Source organism: Frieseomelitta varia, unplaced genomic scaffold (assembly GCF_011392965.1).
Source record: "Frieseomelitta varia isolate USP_RPSP 00005682 unplaced genomic scaffold, Fvar_1.2 scaffold_229, whole genome shotgun sequence".
Taxonomy (NCBI): Eukaryota; Metazoa; Arthropoda; class Insecta; order Hymenoptera; family Apidae; genus Frieseomelitta; species Frieseomelitta varia.
This window is the reverse complement of record NW_025109956.1, coordinates 863,730-884,904: the sequence shown is the minus strand read 5'-3', so window position 1 is coordinate 884,904 and position 21,175 is coordinate 863,730. Positions and strand designations below refer to the sequence as shown.

Below are 21,175 nucleotides of genomic sequence, written 5' to 3'. Positions count from 1 at the left end.
TTTAGCTGTTCATTTTATTACCAATGAAGAGTTGTGTTACGACAAACGCTTTCGTCTTTTTTAAATGGACTTGTGACTGTCTCTTGTAGAACAGAAGGTTGGATGTTCACTTTTTTAATTCAGTGTATATGTATATGTATATCGTTCCTTTGTTCGTTTGTGTCTCGTTAACTTTTTTTTTCCCCCTCCCCCATTTTTCGTCTATTTCCTTTTCTTTCTTTTTTGTCTTTCTTTTGTTCTCTGAATGATTCGAACCATGCGTATGCATATCCACTATGCGCGCGCTCCCATGCGTGAATAGTATATACACGTATGCCCGAGCACACGTGCATTGTCACATACACACAGGTGTGTATATACTGGAGCATACGTTATGCGTGACAACGCAACAAATGCAACGAGTAAGCTAAGCGAAAAGAAAAGAAAACAAAGAAAAATTAAAAAAAAGAGGAGAGAAAAAAAAGAAAAAGAAACGATAAAGCGCCATACTCTTCGGTCGTGTGTCGTTGTGTGTCCACGTGTCCCACGTGTCTCCATGTCGTGTGTAGCGCGTATGTGTACCGCATGAACTATATATATACATATATATATATATATATGTATATATATAATGTTTGTTAGTTTGTTCCTTTATTTGTTTCGTTGTTTTCTTGTTTTCTTTTTAATGCCAGGTAATGTATTGAAACTAGTTGTGGTCTAGCAGTAAGTCTTTTTTCATCGCCCAGTTTTGTTTCTCTTTTTTTTCTTCTTTTTTTTCTCTCTCTCTCTCTCTTTTTCAACCCGTACTTTGTCCAGTAGGCGCAGAGAAACAATACACTGTGACTTATCACAGCCATCATGGATACCATCGTCACGACGATAATAGCGACACGCGCCGTTTCCGTTCTAACAGCCGGATTAGTTGGCCGGATTCTGGCGCGCTTTTGCGCCGAGATCGAGCGACGCGATTCCGGGATTCCTTTCTCAGAGTCCGGGGATCGTGGCGAGACATTATGGAACGTCACGGACCGCCATCGAGGCGGCGGTCGTTACGCGTTCTATCGCTTACGCTTCTTGTCGCGTCGGAAACAGGCAATCGGAACAGACGAGAGATCGAAATTCCGGCGTTCCTTTGATCCGGACGCGATTCCCATTCGCCACTCGATTTCGCGTTTGGCGATACACACGCGCCGCGATCACCCGATATTCGGACAAACGCGCTTTTGATTTATCGCTCGCTGGTGTCCCGTTACACCGTCATTGAGACGTCTCTGTGTAATGACACACGCTATCTGTGGAATCGACGGTAATCTCCCAACGAAATTTACGTTATATCGCGATCATCTCTCTCTCTCTCTCTCTCTCTCTCTTTCGAGGGGAATGTAGTTTCATGGTTTTTATATTAGATAGCTACCCATGAGTAATGTCTAATTTGTTTGATACCGTAACAAAATTTTATTTTACACAAGAGTCAATTGTTTTGATCTATAATGTAATTTAACAGTAAGCATAATAACATTCAACGTCAGTATGTTTAACTAGAATATAAGTTATGTTACAATAAGTCAAATTATTGCCACTGCCAATTGGCAATGTTCATTAAATTCGAAGAAAATTTACAGACGTCACTCATGGGCAATATGTGTATAAATACGCTTTCTCATTTTCCAGATCGAAACCAAAAGAAAGATTGATCATTCCGCGAATCGTTTGTCGAAGCACGATCGATTACGTGCCGTTGCAATCTCGCGCGAGCACGTAATACATACTTTCAACAGAACTCAATCGATCACGTACGAAACGTAGTACTACGTTCCTTGCGTGGCAGAATTTTGTTACGTAATTCGACGTAATTCATTCCTTGCGGATTGACGTTCGCGTAGCACCGTCGTCTTCAATAACAGGAGATGAATCACCGTCGCCCGCAACATCGGGCATTGCTACATGTGTAGAAAGACGCGATCACTGATCGGGAAATCGTAAGTCGATGACGAGGTAAGTCGAAGGGAATCGATAACAAGTCGGGGATTTCTCGAGTGGAACGAATAATTTACCCGCCACGTAGCACGTAAACTTGTTTTTACGATATCTACCGTAGTACTACGTTCTCCAACCATTCCAAACTACGAACGACACGTAATTCTTCACATTCGTAATGCGTGGATATTCCAGGTTGTAAAATCACGCGTCACGATGTTGCGTCGTTTTGCAAAATCTTTATTTCCAATTACAATGTTCTGCACGTTGTCGTCAAACGTCAGTTGAAGATCACACGGCACACATAATTGTACAGGTTTGTCGGGCGTAGTGGAACAAACCGCAGAGTACATACGATGTCGCGATTATTTATGTCACAGCGTAAATCGTAGTTCCGTGGCAGAACCACGCAGGATTTTATCATGCCCGGCCGCGAATTCATCGAGTAATCGACAACTTCGTGGAACAATTGCAAACCACGTTACACACGTGCAAGCACACAATGCGAGCACTTACACCGCGAACGCTAATGGCTAACCTGTCACTCGATAACGAGACAAAAGACACACCAAGCAAACAAACACTACGTATTTACGCTACGATAAAAATCTCCCCGCGCAGTTGCAAACAATCCAACATTTAACCGTCAGCCGTACGACGAAACAAAGAGCGTAACAACGCTTGTCCACATCATTTCCTATCTGACCCAACTAAATACCGAAAATAATCAGTGTCAGGCATCTGGCACGAAGGAAGTGCTGCCAAGTCCCTCCGCCACGTTCCACTTCCTGCGTCTCGAGTTTCGCGCTTAATTCTCCCGGAACGATCCTCGGTACTCTCGATTACCACAGATAGCGTGTCCCGATGCGATCTCGTCGAGCCGTTTAGGCGAAGATCGGGCAACTTTGGAAAACCGGGCCCGAAACATTAGAATTGGAGCAACAACAGCTCTGTTGGCTGAATATCGGGCCGTTGGCGGTCTGTAAATTGGAAAAGTTGTTGTCGAGATTTGGAGCCGGGTCGGAGATCGTTTGACCCCGCGGTTCGAAACGTTGCGCGCGCGCCAGTGTTTTACGTGTGCTGTACATACACACGATACGCACAATCATCGAGCCCCCTGAAACTCTCGATCCTTAGACTCTAGCCCCCCTGGATCGATTCGGAGCCCGCGGAGAGCACTCTCAGAGAGCCAAACGAATTAATTTGCCAAACGAAATTTCTCCGAACGCTTCTCATGTTCTCTCCGCCCTCCCTCTCCTCATTTTTTATTTTCTTTTTTTTATTTCATTGCTACTGTTTCCATCTGATTCTCGGTTTTCAGCTTGATTTTAGGTCACCAGGATTTCGAGGGGGAAAACTGAACCGAATTTTTTTTTTTTTTCGAAGGACGAGCATACACACACACTGTGCTCGTTTCTAACACCACAGTGGAACTTCCTTTTACCTGTCCCGCCCATGGATTACGAGCCACTGCTAGTAGAAATCTTGACTGCGCACTCGTGCTCGTCCGGGTTAATTGGTTTAATTCTTTCCGCGCCCGGAGAAATGGTCTCTCTCTCTTTTTTTTTTTTTAAGATTGTACGATACAACTGCAGTTGACGTTCCGACGAAGAGTTTTAAGATTTGAAAAAGAGAGAGAGAGAGAGAGAGAGAAATGGACAACGGCGTGATTATTCGCTTATTACATGGTTCAACGAAGTTCCATCGTATTTAAAAAAAAAGAAAAAAATTTCAGACTCGTGGAAAACCTCGTTTCGCGAATGAAAACAGACGACGCGGTTAACCGCTCGCGAATAAAGCGAAATACACGCGTCGATTCTTTAACGATCGTAAATAATTCTCCGCGCGTGATAGGAAAAACGCGTCCGGCACGAGTTCGTTCCCGTTTCTGAAATTCAAATCGCGCACCGTCGAAGATCCGGGACGGGTCGAATTGCATGAATAATTCGATAAACGTTACTCTCTCGTGCGTCGAAATTGCGACGTGGTGCGCATCGTTTCCGATAGAAAAAGAGAGAGAGAGAGAGAGACAGAGAGAAAAAAGGAAGAAGGTGAAGAAGAATCGGCCCGCGTTCGTTCAACGCGATTCATTTTATTTTTCTTCTCTCTGGTGCCAATGTATCTTTGATCAGTTTCGGTAATCGGTGCATCGATCGATCTTTCGATTGTTAATCGGTGCTTCAATCAACCGATCGACCTACGCGCGTAAATGAAAATCGTGCAACACTCTCGTGGCTTCGTATCCGAATTTCGAGAACGAAATTTGCCTGCCTGGATTTGCTCGCGTCGGACAAATATTTTTCGAATTCGAGAGGTTATACGAATCGATTCATTCCGTTTGTAATTATTTTCAGACATTTACCTTTGGATCGTGTCAATTTTCCCCCGGTATTTCCAGCTACGAATTTATCATTAAATGTTTTTCTTTTGATTTTTTCGTTTTTTTTTTTTTTTCTTGGTGGCTGCATATTGTTCGTAATTGTTCGAACTGGATGACCCGATCGGTATCAAAATGATGCGAGAGGAAATGTCATACGGTGGCACGAAAACTTCCGTAATTGTGAATAAATGATTGTCATCACATTTCTCTCCATTAGTGAATGTCGTATATATGCTCATCAATTTGCATTTATAATAAAATGTCGTATTAAAATATATTTGCCATCAATTATTATCCATTTCCAATAATTATGAACAGTTCTTCTTTGTGTATTTAGTAAGCAAAGTATCGTTTGTTATTTAATAAAATTAGTATATATTTTATTTGACAAGCTCTCTCTTCCCCTCGGAATGGTTTCCGCGTTCTCCAGCTTCTTTTCATAGCGAGGACTTGGATTCCCACATCGTGCTTATGGCGCGCTGTTCAGCCGAACAGTTTGCAATTCGCAATTGATCGAGCACGATCGATCGTTGATCTGAAGTAATCGTCAAACGCCAGAACTTGTCCTGAACAGGTCCCGCCCATAAGCGGGTCTGAGAATCTTGGCCTAACTAAGTGCAGATGACTGATACATACATTTATATATATATTTTAATTATTATTATTATATATATATATATATATATATATATATATATTGTATACATTTTATATATATATATATATATATATATATATATATATATATATATATAATTTTTTTCCTTTTTGTTTCATCTGTTAGAGCATTCGTAGAGTAACCATTATTATAAACGTTTTTTTAGGTTACATTGACTTGTTCTTTTGTGTGCCACGTGATGCGTATTTTTTAATGTAGCATGCTTTTTGAACTGGAAACTAAACCTCGGGAGTATGAACAGCGAAGACTACTTAGGAGAGAAAAGACACTGAAATCGTTCGCGTTCAGATTCGAAATTTCTCAGATCTCGGTTCCTTGCGAGTCGCGGATCGAAGAATCCCCGCGATCCTCTGCAATTACAGAAGAAGGAGACACTCTTTGTCGTTTTCCAAATTTTAGAAATTGCGACTGCAACTTGTAGAAGTATGAAATTTCGTCTGCTTGTAACGCTCATACATACGTTGCAGAGAAGTTGACAGCTCTAGCTTTAGAAAGTCGGCACGATTTCGGTTCTGAACGTCGAAACGTCAGGTAGTTTTTATTTGGTCCTTGACTCAGACAAGTTTGGACAAATAATTCCTATAACGATAGTTGTTTTTTTTTTTTCTTTTCTTTCTTTCTGACAATGTATTCAGTGAGTTGATACATTTGACGCGTTTTTTTGTGCAACACTCGCTTATTTGCTGTACACTACGCAACCGGAGCTTTGGATAACAAGAGAAGTTCATTTGTAACTGAAGTGTGAACAACATTCCCGGCCGCCGATGCTGGCACGAGAATAAACCTTTGTCGTTGTTGTTGGCAGTTCCTGAATATGGCGTCGGTGTTCATGCGGATTTTTAACCTGATTTGCATGATGCTCCTAATCGGCCACTGGAGTGGCTGCCTACAATTCCTGGTTCCAATGCTCCAAGGATTTCCTAGCAACTCATGGGTCGCCATCAATGAACTGCAAGTAAGTAACTGTCAGTGGATCGAATAACAAACACACTGATTATTGATAGATTTAATATAAATTATAAAACACATATAATGTTTAACTTTCATCGACATTCACTATCTATTCACTCTTCAGTCTCGTCTTATATCCTTCGCGTCTCAGGATCATCCCGATCACAACTGTTTCTCGTCACCATGCTCGCTCTCAATTGTTCTCGCATACATCTCTCTCATTCGTTCTTTCTTCTGCCATGAAATATATCAAACACTTACTGAAATATATCAATCACACTACACCACAATTATATGCACACTCTCGCCACACTCATCCTTCCATACAGACATTATGTATATTCATTCCACAATATATAATTATCTATGATAACCACTACCACAGTAACCAGTGTCGAAACTCGATGAGAAATCACTGTTATCTTCTTTAAACGTGTAACACGGATTTGCCAAGAGATATATTTGACAACGAAATTTCCGATAGAGAATCTCAGTGAGATTTGTAGGCCTTTCTTGCCCCTCTTCCCTGATTCCTTTCCCCAATTTTCGCCACAGATTTATCTTCACCCGGATGAAAAATTGAAGAGAACAAAGCGGAACGCGAGAGTTTGAAAAAACAAGAGGCGCAACCTAACCCTCCTTCTCCTCCTCCTCCTCCTCACAACTCTTCTCTCTGCTAATGGCTTTTCCTTTTATAACGAGTCCATTCTGTCGTCATCCCCCTCGAATCTAGAATGCCTCGAAAACCGAGAACGAAGACAATGATCTCTCAGCTGATTCTTCCTCCGGGAGAAGAAACAGTGGCAACGTGCGACGATAAATTTTCGACTGCTGTCGTTTCTTTTCTTTTTTTTTTTTTTTTTTTCTTCTTCCAGGATTCGTTCTGGCTGGAGCAATACTCATGGGCCCTTTTCAAAGCCATGTCGCACATGCTCTGCATAGGATACGGAAGGTTTCCACCGCAGTCCTTGACCGACATGTGGCTCACTATGCTCAGCATGATCAGCGGTGCTACCTGCTATGCACTTTTCCTCGGACACGCGACGAATCTCATTCAGTCGCTCGATTCCTCCAGAAGACAATACCGCGAGAAGGTAGTTAACATTCGACGTGCAAATCGATGGAATCATCGAGGAAAATCCTTCCTCTGTTTCTGATGCTGCGTTTAGGGTAGCCGTCTCTCGGAACTCTCTGGAGTTCGAGGTCGAAATATTCAAGAAGTCGGTGAACTTCTTTCGCGCGGCTTGAACTTTTAGAATTAAATACGCCTTTTTTGTACTCATTATTCTTTATTTTCTTTTTTTTTTATTATCCCATATTGAAAGTGATCTGTTGCTTTAAGCAAAATTTCGAGAACTATTTTTTTTTTTAGGAATATCAAAAAATGTTCGCACAAGTATATGGAATATTTTAATCTAACAGTATTTAGTCGGATATTTTTTATTTTATATGTTCCAAACGTGACGTGAATTAACAATTTCTACCCCGAACCAGGTGAAACAAGTAGAGGAATACATGGCCTACCGAAAGTTACCACGTGAAATGAGACAGAGGATCACGGAATATTTCGAGCATCGATACCAGGGCAAATTCTTCGACGAGGAATTGATCCTCGGGGAGCTGTCGGAGAAATTGAGAGAAGTACGAGCGATCATGATATACCGATCACCTCGACGAGAGAAGATTTCTAATAAATGTGTTCTCGCTTCGATTTCAGGACGTGATCAACTACAACTGCAGATCGTTAGTAGCGTCCGTGCCGTTCTTCGCCAACGCCGATTCCAACTTTGTCTCGGACGTCGTTACCAAACTGAGATACGAAGTCTTCCAGCCAGGTGAGCGTCCGACTTTCTATTCCTTGTATTCTCGGACTAACGTTCTCAAATTATTCGTACACACGTACACACGTACGTTGCCAAGAACGGAGTTTAATGTTTCTTCTTCGAGGAAGAATGCGGAAAATAACGCGAGAGTGGCGAAATCATTGCAGGTGATATCATCATCAAGGAAGGTACGATCGGCTCTAAAATGTATTTCATACAAGAGGGCATAGTGGACATCGTGATGGCGAACGGCGAGGTCGCGACCTCGCTGTCGGACGGCTCGTACTTCGGCGAGATCTGCCTGCTGACGAACGCGAGGAGGGTGGCCTCGGTCCGTGCCGAGACCTACTGCAATCTCTTCAGCCTCTCGGTGGATCATTTCAACGCCGTGCTGGACCAGTATCCGTTAATGCGCAGAACGATGGAAAGCGTTGCCGCCGAGAGGTATAAGCTTTGGTTAGGTTTGTTCTATCGAGTTGGTGTGCTAATAGATGTCAATCATCACTCCCACTTCCATGTTGATTTTGTTGAACATTGTGTACTGTCCGACGATGCGAGTTCTATCAGTCATTCTTATTCTTATTATTACTATCTTTATTATTATTATTACTATTATTATTATTATCATCATTATTATTATTATTATCATTATTGTTATTATTATTATTATTATTATTATTATTATTATTATCGTCGTTTGTATTTGAAAACATTTCATATTCGCTTATATCTCTTCAACATATTTTTGTTCTTGTTATTATTATTATTCTTGTTGTTATTATTATTATTATTATTATTATTGTTATTATTATTATTATTACTGTTACTCTGATTATTATTCTGACATAATTTTCGTTCGTATTTCTCTGTGCTGGTTTTCAACTCGATACGCTTGTTTTACATACACTTTACATACACACAGAAAGAAAAAAAGCGAAAAAGAAAGAAAGAAAGAAAGAGAATCTTATTTGGCTCGTGTCGTTCTATTTTCTGCGATTGAGGAATCACTCTTATTGAACGTGACAGTGCAGAATCTTTGTTTCCTTTGGGGAGAGAGTATTACAACGAAAAGCGCACTAACTTGCGATCGAGGGACGTGTATCCGTTAGATACGCGTCCCCAATTTTAATCGAGAGGATTTTTTTGGTGGATGTTTTTTCAACTTTTCCTGTTTTTTTTTCAAAATATCCTCTCTCGACACACCCGTGATTCCCCGTTCGACGAGCGATGCCCGTTTGTTGTTGTAGAAATTCGACGCGAGTCGAGCGGGGTTTCAAAGGGCTCGAAAAGAAAGAAGAAAGCTTGAAACACCGCGAATCGAATTATCGAAATATAAATCACACTCTCGACACATTCACTATACATAGTAATGTTGTATTCATGATTTTGCAAACATACTTTATAAATCAGTTTTGGATTTCTCGGTTTTCTGCCGCATCTCCGCAGAGTCACATGTGTTTCTTTCCTTTTTTTTTTTTTTTTTTTTTTTTTTTTTTTTCGTTCGAGATAGAACATTCTATGATTTATCGAGAATTTGACGCACTTTTATAGATGTATATATATATACCGTAGCAGCGTTTTCCGTCATTTCTGTGCACCGATATTGTTTCTCTTCTCGAATCAGTTTCGATTACGTTGCAATAGCTTATGTATTGTGTAAAGTTTCACTTTGAGTTCGAATCGCTGCACGTTTTAACCCCTCGATGCAGAATTGAAAAAACTCCAAGAACAATATCGAGAAATTAAAAACCCTGTAAATCAATATATAAGTCAAATAGAATAATTTCGAGAAGAATTATTTATATATATAATATATTTTCTTCTTCCCGAAATACTCTATTTGATTTATATACACACATATATATGTAAGGCTAAACTATTGTGTTTTAATGTATTTCATTTACTTTTTTTTTTTTTATTCAAAAGACAAAGAACTCAATGGTTCAAGTCATATCAGTTACATTTTCCAGTTGTTCTCTTCTTCGGATTCCCGTTTCTCATTTCCGAGAGGGGAGGGGTTAAAACGGATGATGAATTTTAAAATGCACGCAAAAAATGTGATTCTGCGGCTCGCATTTTCAAAGCTACTGACTTTCTTTTACCCAGTCTTGTACCTCACATGAAACCTTTAGCGGTGCAAATGGTATTTAGAAAACGAATAACTAAACTAAAAATCTGTTGCAAGTCGTGGCGGGATAATAACGTTCGATTTTTTAGGGAATTACCTGTACTGCTAAACGGTTTGTAAGTCGATCGATGTGAATAATCGTTGGTTGTGTTCCGTGCAACATTCCCTACGCTTAATTGTGCTCTCCCCGTTAAATAGGTTGAACAAAATCGGCAAGAATCCGAATCTGGTGGCTCATCGCGAGGAAGATCTCGGCAGCGAGTCGAAAACGATAAACGCCGTGGTGAACGCACTCGCGGAGCAAGCTGCGCATGCTAGCGCCAGTGAAGAATCGGTAAATATCTCCTTTTCTTTTTTTTTTTTTTTTCTTCTTTCTCTATCAAAGTTTTTGAAACAAGAGATCACGCGTAAAAAGAAACAAGGAAGAAAGAGATAAATTCATCTATCCGAATTCCGGAAACAGGTACACAGCATGGAGCTGAGAACACTTCCAGCTTGCCTGTTGCCCAGACCAAAGTCTGAGAACAATTTCGCGAGTCAGGAGCTCTCGCGAGAGGGGCGGCGGATCTTCCACAAGAGCGACACTTTCCACAAGGACTCGTATCAATGACGACACTCGTTATACTAGCATACAGAGAGATATTAACGGCTCCATGAGCGACAGTGGCGTTGCACACTGTCGATCGGATCGAGTTGGCGGACGATTTTAAGCTTGGATCCTGGACGCTACACTAGAAGCAGTCTATACCATAGATATATACGCTATGCCAGTAGTAGTCTTCTAGCGATCGGTTTCTATAGCGCCTTCTTATATTAACCTGTGACGGCACACGTTCCAGTTCAGGATCTATGCGTAAAATCGTGCGAACCAATCGTCGTATCTGGACACGTTCTCCGACACGGTGGCACAGTGGGCAACACTCTCGCATGAAATGAAACGACGTGACTGCGCTGTTATATATACATATATATATTTTTTTTTCCTCCGCCTCCCTCTCTGCGAAACGTTCAACCTCGACAGCAATAAACGAAGCGGCGGACACAAGACGGAGAGAAGAGCAAGATCGAATCGCATGCGTAGAGGGTTGGCCAGCGATTGGGTTGTGCCTCGTTGTCACAGAAACGAGCTTGAACGAAGAGATCGAGAAGAAAACGTCTCGCGTCCGCGCGAGAAAACGTTAATATTTTCAACGGCGGATCATCTCACGGAGCCCGGGAGAAAGGGGGAGAAGGACGATATCGATAAGAGATACGAAATGATCGACGATAACTGTGTGCCATCGGTCGGAGAACACGGAGCCGTTATTCCTGCCGCGAGTCTTCTTCATCGGCGCGGGCGTCGCGATCCGAAAAAAAGGCGAACAGAAACTGATCAGCGACGACCGGGGTGAAGACCTCAACGACGACGAACAGCAGGCCTAGAAAATTTATAGAGCGTATCGTAGAGCCCATCGTGGACTAGGTAGAAAAAAAGAAAATCCTAAATACAAGAAACGACAGTGTTGAACGATGCGTACATTTCTCTGTGATTTTGCAAAAAAAGAAGAAAGAAAAAAACGCCGTACGTTTCGCACTTTTCAAGGGGGAAAACAAAAAAATGATGGAACCCGGGGTTCGAGGGAGGGGAGGGGGCTAAAACGAGGGCGAGAGAATATAATCTATACACGAACGATTAGGATTCTGTTTTTTGGTTCTTTTCTAAGACAACTAACTAACGTAATAGAGACGAGGAGGAATGGAGAAACTCGTGAAACGAGGGATATTCCAGTTATAAGTTTGTTATAACGTGTTTTAACTTTAGTATGCGTATCGTTGAACAATCCCGTGCGAGTGAACCGAAACGAGGAGAAAGAGGAGGGATCGAGGGAAGTACAAAAAAGGAGAGCAACGTGCAATCGAGAGAGATCTCCAGAACGAAGACCAGAGGAAGAGCAAGAACGAAGAGCATGTCTCATTTATCGCGGCGAATCGGTCCTATCGATTTCGAGATCAATGGAGGATGCTTGGCAATTCGGAACTCGCCTCGACGCCATTTTATTTTTCGAACTGGAAAATCTAAGAAAGAGCTGGTAAAAACAACGTCTCGAATCGAATGAGCGAATGGCAGTAGACAAATTGCCACATCGTATCTCAAAATCTCAACTTCTATTGTAATAAATGTCGAAATTTAGAAAGACCGTCCTGAGACGCGAACGAGAGGGATGAAAACGATCCAAAACGCCACGGGAAACGAGATGGATGAATAAGGAAAGAAAAGAAAGAAAAAAAATATACGTGAGAATTATTCAGGGATAGGAAATTGGGAGGACAAACGGGGTATCGAGCGGAGAAGTTTAAGTCGTTCTACAAACGAGGCAGTAAAGTTAATATTATACAAGAAAAGAAAAAAAATCTAAATCCAAGGCCCAAAGACCGTGTTAACTTGTTGAGTGTTCTTTGGGCTACCACGGCTAATATATATATATATAAAAAAAATAACACAAACGTCAATGAATGAGAGATAAAATTAAATAAGTGGAACGCGAGAGAGAGCGAACGAGAGAACGAGAGAGAGAGAGAGAGAAAGAGAGAGAAAGCGAGAGAGAAAGAGGGAGAAAAAAAATAAGTATCTTTTTATTCGGGCGAGAAATACATACGCGATGTACTATATAAGAAGCGAACGAACAAAACAAAAGAGAGAAACACAAAATAGGGAAAAGAGAGGAAGCTATAAATATTATGTAATAAATTATTATTATTGTTACCGATCATCATTGCAATGATTATTACATCCACCGCATAAATGAAAATAAAGAAACACTAAGCAGTTTAAACGACAAGAAGATAAACTAAGACGCAAAAAAAGAGAAAATGAGAGAACAGATTACACACACACAAACATATATACATATATATATATAATATGTATATATATATACATATTAATAATATGTATATATATATATATTATATGTATATATACATATACATAAATGTACATATAAAGTATGCATAGTGGTCAATAACGTGTTGCAAGATATTAACGACGTAATGTTTTAAACTGTAAAACGCGAAAAAGGATTAAACAAATCGATAAACAACCCACAGACAGTATGAAACACAGTGACGATCCTTGAGAATGAAGTACTGTTGCCTCTCTGATATTCGTTTCGCAATTCGGTTGAATATTTTTCAAATATAGGGGAAAAGAGCGGAATATAAAAAGAATCGAATTGATATTAGCACACACCGACCGAATTGTAATTATTTTTCTAGCTGTTGGCGTTGTATGTTTTAACGGTGTTATTCTTTGCGTATTTGAAAGTTTAACGCGACTGTTGAATTTGTCCGATATATTAGCGTATTCGTAGCAGAGGGAAGAACGCTCGGTTCTGAGAGAATGTTTTCTGGACCAGTGGCTCCTGAACTCGAATTTTATTATCCGCGGTGTCTCTCTGTTCGATTTTTAAAACGTACGAAACATTCCCGTTCTCAGTTCCGTCATTGTACCGTCGAGCGAAATTTAAGAAATTTCAACGCGTTTTCGGTTTCGAAATTTTATCCGGTAATCTTTCGCAAGGAATGATTGTTACGTTCCCACAAAAGGAAAAGAAGCGATAGAGGAGATCCAGGAACCACTGCTTCCGCGTGTTAACTCAATTGAACATAGAATCGCATCTGTTAACAAATAAATACTCTTCTTTAAACAATTAAATGAACGCTCCGAGAGTTTAATTTATAAAATAGCAACGTTGCTTGTTACTTTGAAGTATTTTATATATATATATATATATATAAATATTATGTATGCACACAGAGGAACACGCATTGACGTATACACTTGTCACCTACGAACACATACGTTACGGAGAGTGGGAAAAAAAGAGAAAAGAAAGAAAGAGAGAGGACGAAACGTGCCATTCGTTTCCTAGTTGAACGTACACTTTCGTGCATATGTGACTCGACATGCATATGCACATGTACATATATACATATATAAATATATAAATACCCACGTAAGAATCTAGGGATATATTATATACATGCGTTTCATACATATACATATGTAAACATATACACCTACACACGTACGAGGAAAACAGAAGTACCTATTTTTCATGTAAGAGAGAGATAGTTTTCTGTCATTATTTTACATCCCCTCACGTCATCCTGAATAATATTATATTATATATACACATATATATATATATATACATATAAATTAACGATAAAGAAAAGAATAACTAACTAACGATAATGATTATTATTATTATATATAAATATTGTAATAGCGATGAGAGTGGACGGTTTGCGTACCGTGGGTCGGAGAGAACAAGCATCTCAAAAAGATGGTAGAATATTCGTAGACCGCATGACCGACGTTTTTATAGAAATTAACTCTATACACACAAAAATCGGTCTAGGACTAATCTGCCAATGTGGTTCGGGCCTAAGGTGTACGCGTAACTAATTATACAAAAGAAACAAAAATAAAGGGAAGAAATTCAAGAGAGAATGAAAGTGAGAGAGAGAGAGAGAATGAGAGAGAAACTGAAAACAAGTGAGAAAGAATAGGACTAGATTGTTACTAATTGAAAAAAAAAAGAAAAAAAGAGAAGAAGAAGACGAGCAAGAAGGAAGTAGAACGTAAAAGTTTTATTATTATTACGATTATTATTATGATTACAATTACTATTATTATTATACGGTTATTGTCCTACGACTATAATTACCATTCGTCGTTATTATTTTACGATTCTTGTTATTATCATTCGTAGAGCGAAACGTGAACAAAGAAAAAGAAGGAAAGGAAGGAAATTGTATTCTTTTTGCTATGAAACACTGCTGAAAAAGTAGAAACAGAGACTCGATAGATGATTATTTAGTCGCTGCTGTTAACGAAAACGTTCGGAGTGATAGTGACAGAAAAGAGGAATTAATATAAGATAAGATACGTGTACATAGGGACAGCCGCGGAAGGAGCGTAGAGCATTCCCAAAGAGAGAGCGAAAAAGAGAGAATTGTCATACAAAAAAAATAGCAAGATGAGAAGAGAATCAAGCGATGGATATAACATTAGGATTAAATATCGAGCAAATGCGAACAAACACAGTGTTTAAAGAACAAATAAATAAATCGTGCGGTCCGATTCGAGAAGTGCACGTGTTATTTGCTAAGCGACAAGAGTGAGACGCGTAATTAAGCGAATTAAATAAAACGAAAGCAACAAGGAGAAACAAAAAACAAAAAACAAAAAAAGAAAAAAAAATTTTAAAAGCAACATGCAAAAAGACGAAGTTAGTTTTTGTATCGATATCGACAGAATAGATTTCGCGAGGTAGCTAAGACGACGATCAGACAGGGGTCCGGAAATCGGAAATGGTAACAGGGAAATATCCGCGCGTGTGACACTAATCACGTGCGGCGAGATCGAAGAAACGGAGTTTGATTTAAGAGAGAGAGAGAGAGAGAGAGAGAGAGAGAGAGAGAGAGAGAGAGAGAGAGAGAGAGAGAGAGAGAGAGAGAAATAAGCCAGAAAGAAATAAACGAGAAATCATCGAGGAATCTTTAGTTTTCACGTCCGAGTCCGATGATGATGAATTGCGAGATGAATCGTTCGCGGTTGAAGAAACGATACGAAATGTAACACACACGACGCCAGAACTGTCCTAGAGCCAGAGAGAGTATCAAAAGAAGATGAAAAAAAAGAAAAAAGAAAAAAGGAGAAAAAAAAGTATACAACACAAAAAGACTGTAGCGCCATGAAATATGTGTATCTCGGATTTTAACATATCAGACGTTTCGTTTCGAGCGACTGCAAGTACGTTCGCGACGAGATTTTTCGCTGAATATAGCTGAGATTGCCGACTATGCACCATGTTTCGGAATGACGCACGCTTTGGACGAGTCTGGTGATGGACTAAACGACGTTTTTTAAAAGACAAAGATCCAAGCTGTAAATTAGCATTTGAAAGTTATAGTAACGCGAGTAAGGTGATTTATCGTGCAAGAGTGATGGGAAAGTACCGAATTCGAACTTCCGATGAAAAATCGGAAACTCGATCGACGAATCGTTAGAGATGACATTTCCACAATGTTTGTTCAAGTCTTACAAATCGGGAAGGAAACAAAAATGTCCCTTCGGTATTCTCCAATTACTTTCGCACGAGAAATAACCGTGTTAGCAATGCCTAACACTCTACGACGTCTTGAAACGTGAAGATCTTTCAGACAGAAGTTTCATTGATGTATGAAAACCATTGTTACAACTTTTTACTCGCATAGGGAATACCATAGACGTTTCTATCGCCTCCATGACTTTTCAAGGATCTTCGAAGGCCTTCGCTTTTCAAGACTTTCTAGATACTATTCCTACACCTCGAACATAAAGATCGAGCAAGTCCCCGAACTTTTTAACGCTTGAAACATCCAATTAGAAATATTTATCAACCTGTAAACATTAAACCCACTTGAAATCAAAAATTTCCGAAATTTCACAGAGATCTGTCTGAACCTAGAGTGAACCGATCACCAGACGTTTCAAAGCTTCCTGAAAGCCTCCCTACTCTCCAAATCTCGCAATTCACCTTACTGTTGTTCTCGAAAAAACAAAAAACAAAGAAGTAAAAAGCAACAAAAAGAGAAAAAAAAAAAGAAAAAATTCCATTTTCGACGTCATTGGCTTGCGAGTTCAACGAGCCTATCGAGGATCCGTCGAGTCGAGAAAACCGTAGTCGAGCTGAACCGTAGCGGTGACAGAGTCAGTGTAGACAGACAGATACACACGCCTACACACACACACACACACACACACACACACACACACACACACACACACACACACACACACACACTCACACACACACATACCTAACTAAAAAAGTAAAACTTCCGTTTCCGGTTTCAAGGATCGAACGCAACTATTTCAAACGAGAAAAAAAGAAAAAGCAACAAAAAAATTAAAAAGAAAAAAGATAAAAAAATTATAACGATCGAGGTAATTGAAAACATGCGACTGTCCAATGCCAAGTAGAATGCTAAGCTTCGTTAGACAGTACACTGGCACAAGTTTCTCGGTGATCTCTGCACGGTGACACGCAAGACTTAGCTCCATTTTAGATCGCTGTAGATCCAGACGATTTTGTTCTCGTGCAATCACGTACACGCTGTTACATACATACGCGCGCTATTGAAAGCGATTGAAACAACGAAGTCGAAGATATTAAAATTCGTTATCGCGGATCAATCGACACGTCGATCGCCTTGTAGATCTCCTTAGGATGATAGATCCAGACCCTCCCGTGTCTCATCATGCTCCTCTTTTTCACGAGCTTCTAACTTCTTTGGAAACTTTGGTGTTCTTTCGTGGTGCGATGAAACAATTGGAGATTTAACCCTCTCGAGTAAATAAATCCAAACGATCGAAATTGAAGTTGATCAGCGATCGATTTTAATTTAAATTTAATTTAATTTCAATCTCAAACAATTTGACGAATTCCCATTTAATCGAACCATCACCGAGTATTAAATTCACCGTTAGAAATCTAGTCTACGTTCTAGTTTACAGTCACTTATTTATGATTAAGATAAGCCTGTGCTCTGCATCACACCACGAAGACGTCTAAAATTCGTAGGGATTCATTGAAACGAGTCGTAGTGATCGGACACGATCATCGTGTACAGTATGTGCCACCGTGTGGAAATCATTCTCGTCGTTCGAGAAACCTGCGTATAGTAGCGCCTTGTAAAGTATCAAACAAACAAACATACAAACAAAGAAATATATAAAAAGAAAAAAACAATGAAAAAGAACACGAGAGAAAGAGTGAATGCGCGACGAACGACTGAGAGAGAAAGAAAAAGCGTGAAAGAGACGAACGTGAGAATGGAAGCGTGAGAAAGAGAAAGAAAGAGAGAGAAAGAGAGAGAGAGAGAGAGAAAATATAAAACATTACCCTAGCGTCAATTTTCTACGAAAAAGAGTTTTCTACAAAATTCACACCATAAGCGTGCATCTTGGTCGCATCGCGCTTATCGTATGAATCTATGTATGTATGCTACACGCAAGCGCTGGTACGAATCTCTTGACGTTTTTCTAATTAGAACATCGTTCGCTAAGTTTGTTACACGAAAAAATATAATGAAAAATAAATAACGTTTTCGCGGAGTGGTCGATCGAGATTATCGACATCGATGTTGTTCGATGTAAAAACCCGACGAGAACGCGGAATAGGAAGAGAGGAAGAAAGAGATAGATAGAGAGAGAGAAGAAGAAGAAAAGCGAACGCGTGAGCGAGAGAGAGAGAGAGAGAGAGAGAGAAAGAGTGCAACCCCATTAAAAAAATTAAAAAAGCAAGCGTAGTAGCGGATATAAAAATTAAGAGCTCATATAGGTGCTTGTTCGAGACGCACTAAATAATTGTAAACCGAATAATGTGGAATCAGATAAAGAAAAAAAAAAAAAAAAGAAAAAATGAAGTGAAGCAATTACGAACTATCGTTCAATTATTGAGTTCCGTATCGGTGTTTTAACTTTTCGCACTCGACCATCCCCTGCGCAACGATCGTGTCGTTCATCTCCTAAATTTTCACTTCCAAAAGAAACGAAGGAATTTTGCGAGTAGCGGTTGATGATCATTTGCCTAAATAGAGTTTCCACTCTGGTAGAAAATTTTTTTGAAATTAACAGATAGAAATCGAGCCGAAATATTTTAATCGAGTGCGCAAAGAATTAAAAATCGATCGAGTATTCCTATCGCTCTGGGAAGAATATGTAGAGGTCTGATCAGTTGAAAATGAGATATAGAGTGGTTATTATAAAGGTGTTCGAGCAAAAGCGACGTTTGCGATTAATATTGGATTAACATATATATATATATACATATATATACATATATATATATATATATATATTTTCATTGTATATTGTAATTCCGTCGTCCGATGAAACCCAATGGTGTAGTATCGTTATAGATAGATCAATGCTAAAAATGAATTTTTGCGACATGATTTGGATTATGCATTCTATACCTGTCGATTTCAGTTCCATCAAGATTTCAGTATGTTCAGATTGATCGAATTATCTGAATTCAATTAACTGTTGAAACTCTTTTACTGATGTAAACGTGTCACTCACTTGACTTCGTTACAGTCTTTCCGTCATCGCGAAAATCAACTGATAATTCAATGAACAACTCATAGATGTAGATGAAAACAACGTGATAATCGTTAGTAGTCGTTTCTGATATAGTAGAGCTCTATTTATTGAAATTTTCTCCAAATTGCATATACATACGTACATGGTTTTGTCAAGACTAAACTAAAAGTACATACATACTTCGCTCGAATCAAATAACACAGAATGATTTTCTTTGATCAAAGAAATGATAGCCATTACGTTAAAAAAAATGAGATTCAACATTTTGAACTGACTAAGACAAATTTCTATTCGTTTTTTCTATTATCTGAACCACCCGACAAATAAGTAGAGTTCTACTACTAATTAATCCAACGTTTATTGAGAAAACGATCGAAGGATAGTGGTTAACCCGGGATTACCCACCTGGGGGTCTAGCGCAGGTACATCCCGGCGACTAGACCCTCACGTGGGTAATCCCGGGTTAAAGGGTTCTCGAAATTTCAGTTCGATTTAGAAACAGAGAAACTTTGTTCACGAAAACGCTACACCATTGTCCACAAAAAAGTGATCCAGGCCCTCTCCCGTGGGCGAGTATAGTTGTGTTTTGCGGTTACGAAAAAATAACAAAATATAATGATGAAAAATAAAAGATATACGTGTGTTTACGAACATGTAAGTGTATATGCGCGCGTGCGTACGACGCGAAAGATGAATTTCGTTCATGCCAGCTCGTGGTTCGAGCAAGCAAGAGTACGTTTAAAATCACGAAACAGAAATGGGGTTTGATCGAACTAGATAGGGGTTGGGATTCAATCGAAGTGATTCTATCATCCGCAACTCTCGGTGTCAACACATACACACGTACACTGATGAAAGTCTCCGTGTTCGTTATATCGGTGTAAACGAATGGAAAGAGAAAAAAAAGGAATGAACGATTTTCGTTACGACCACACCATCGATCATAATTGCAAAACGGTTGGTCAAGAGACAAAAGTGAATTAAATAATAATAATAATAATAATGATTATAATTATAATTATAATAATAATAATGCGCATGAAAAGACTCTATAGCGAAGGAACACATTATACTTCCTGAGACATGTACGCGTGTACTTCTTCTTGTTTCCGGTTCTTTAGCCTGCGATTAAATTATATTTTACTAAAGGATAAAATAAGAAAAAAAGAAAAAAACTGCAGATAATCGAATAACGAAGCATAAAGAGTAACGATGCATGCAAAATAGAGAGTAAAAGAAAAAAGAAAAAAAAGAAAACAATTAGTGGCCACGAATTATAAGGCGCAATTGAATTTAAAACGCGAAACGAGTTCAACTATCACAGAAACAAACAAAAAAAAAAAAGACAAGAACAACTATTACAACTAAAGAGACAAGCAAAAAAAGAAAAAAGAAGAAAAAAGAAAAAAAAATGAAGAATATGAAGCAGATTAGTTCTTTTTCTAACGAGCGAATCGTTTTTTAAGTGACACGTAGCTGGCTAATTAGTAGTTACATAACTGGCCAATATACTTTTATAAACTGTACGAAAAATGGAAAAAAACAGAAAACTATAAAGTATTCACGCGCGTTTAGACATCAGCACTTTTAAAATATACTTGCCATAACGAATGCCTTAGCAAACAAACAAAAAATTATAAAAAATAAAATATAAAACGTTAACTGTACATTGACGACGATGAGGATATAATGAGGATATAATGAATATATAAGTATAATAAGTATACATACGATGATCATATACATTACATAAATACATACATATACATATACGAACAAAAGGAATAAATACGAGAAACAAATTAAGGAACAGAGCCAGAAAAGATCCAATGCACGCGTCGGAGATAACATTCGAAAGAAACTAAGTGAGATATACATACATACATACATACATACATACATACATACATACATACATACATACATACGTACGTACACATATATACATGTATACCTGCATTCGAAACCGTGTGTATCTGTATAAAATGTACTCGTGACGTTGTACTTGCTCCTTGTATATTTTATACATTTTACAGTTAGCGTCATAAATGAAAGGAAATCAATAAAACGGCAAAGCGATCATAACGATTAAATTAAACAAAATAAATCCAAATGAAACACG

General features: G+C 39.0%; 1 protein-coding gene across 5 annotated transcripts in view; it reads left to right on the top strand.

The window, feature by feature from the left end:
- Positions 1-12,379, top strand: part of LOC122527646 (potassium/sodium hyperpolarization-activated cyclic nucleotide-gated channel 2) — a 162,398-nt gene extending 150,019 nt beyond the window's left edge. For 3 of the 5 annotated variants that reach the window (XM_043652015.1, XM_043652017.1, XM_043652014.1), the window contains 7 exons: positions 5,821-5,970; positions 6,842-7,060; positions 7,461-7,607; positions 7,684-7,801; positions 7,957-8,245; positions 10,116-10,251; positions 10,381-12,379. In XM_043652015.1, the coding sequence (XP_043507950.1) occupies positions 5,821-5,970; positions 6,842-7,060; positions 7,461-7,607; positions 7,684-7,801; positions 7,957-8,245; positions 10,116-10,251; positions 10,381-10,527 (1,206 nt within the window). In that variant the 3' untranslated portion in view covers positions 10,528-12,379. The remainder of the gene's footprint in view (positions 1-5,820; positions 5,971-6,841; positions 7,061-7,460; positions 7,608-7,683; positions 7,802-7,956; positions 8,246-10,115; positions 10,252-10,380) is intronic. The other 2 variants (XM_043652016.1, XM_043652013.1) reach the window with 1 other exon arrangement.
- Positions 12,380-21,175: the final 8,796 nt, after the last annotated feature.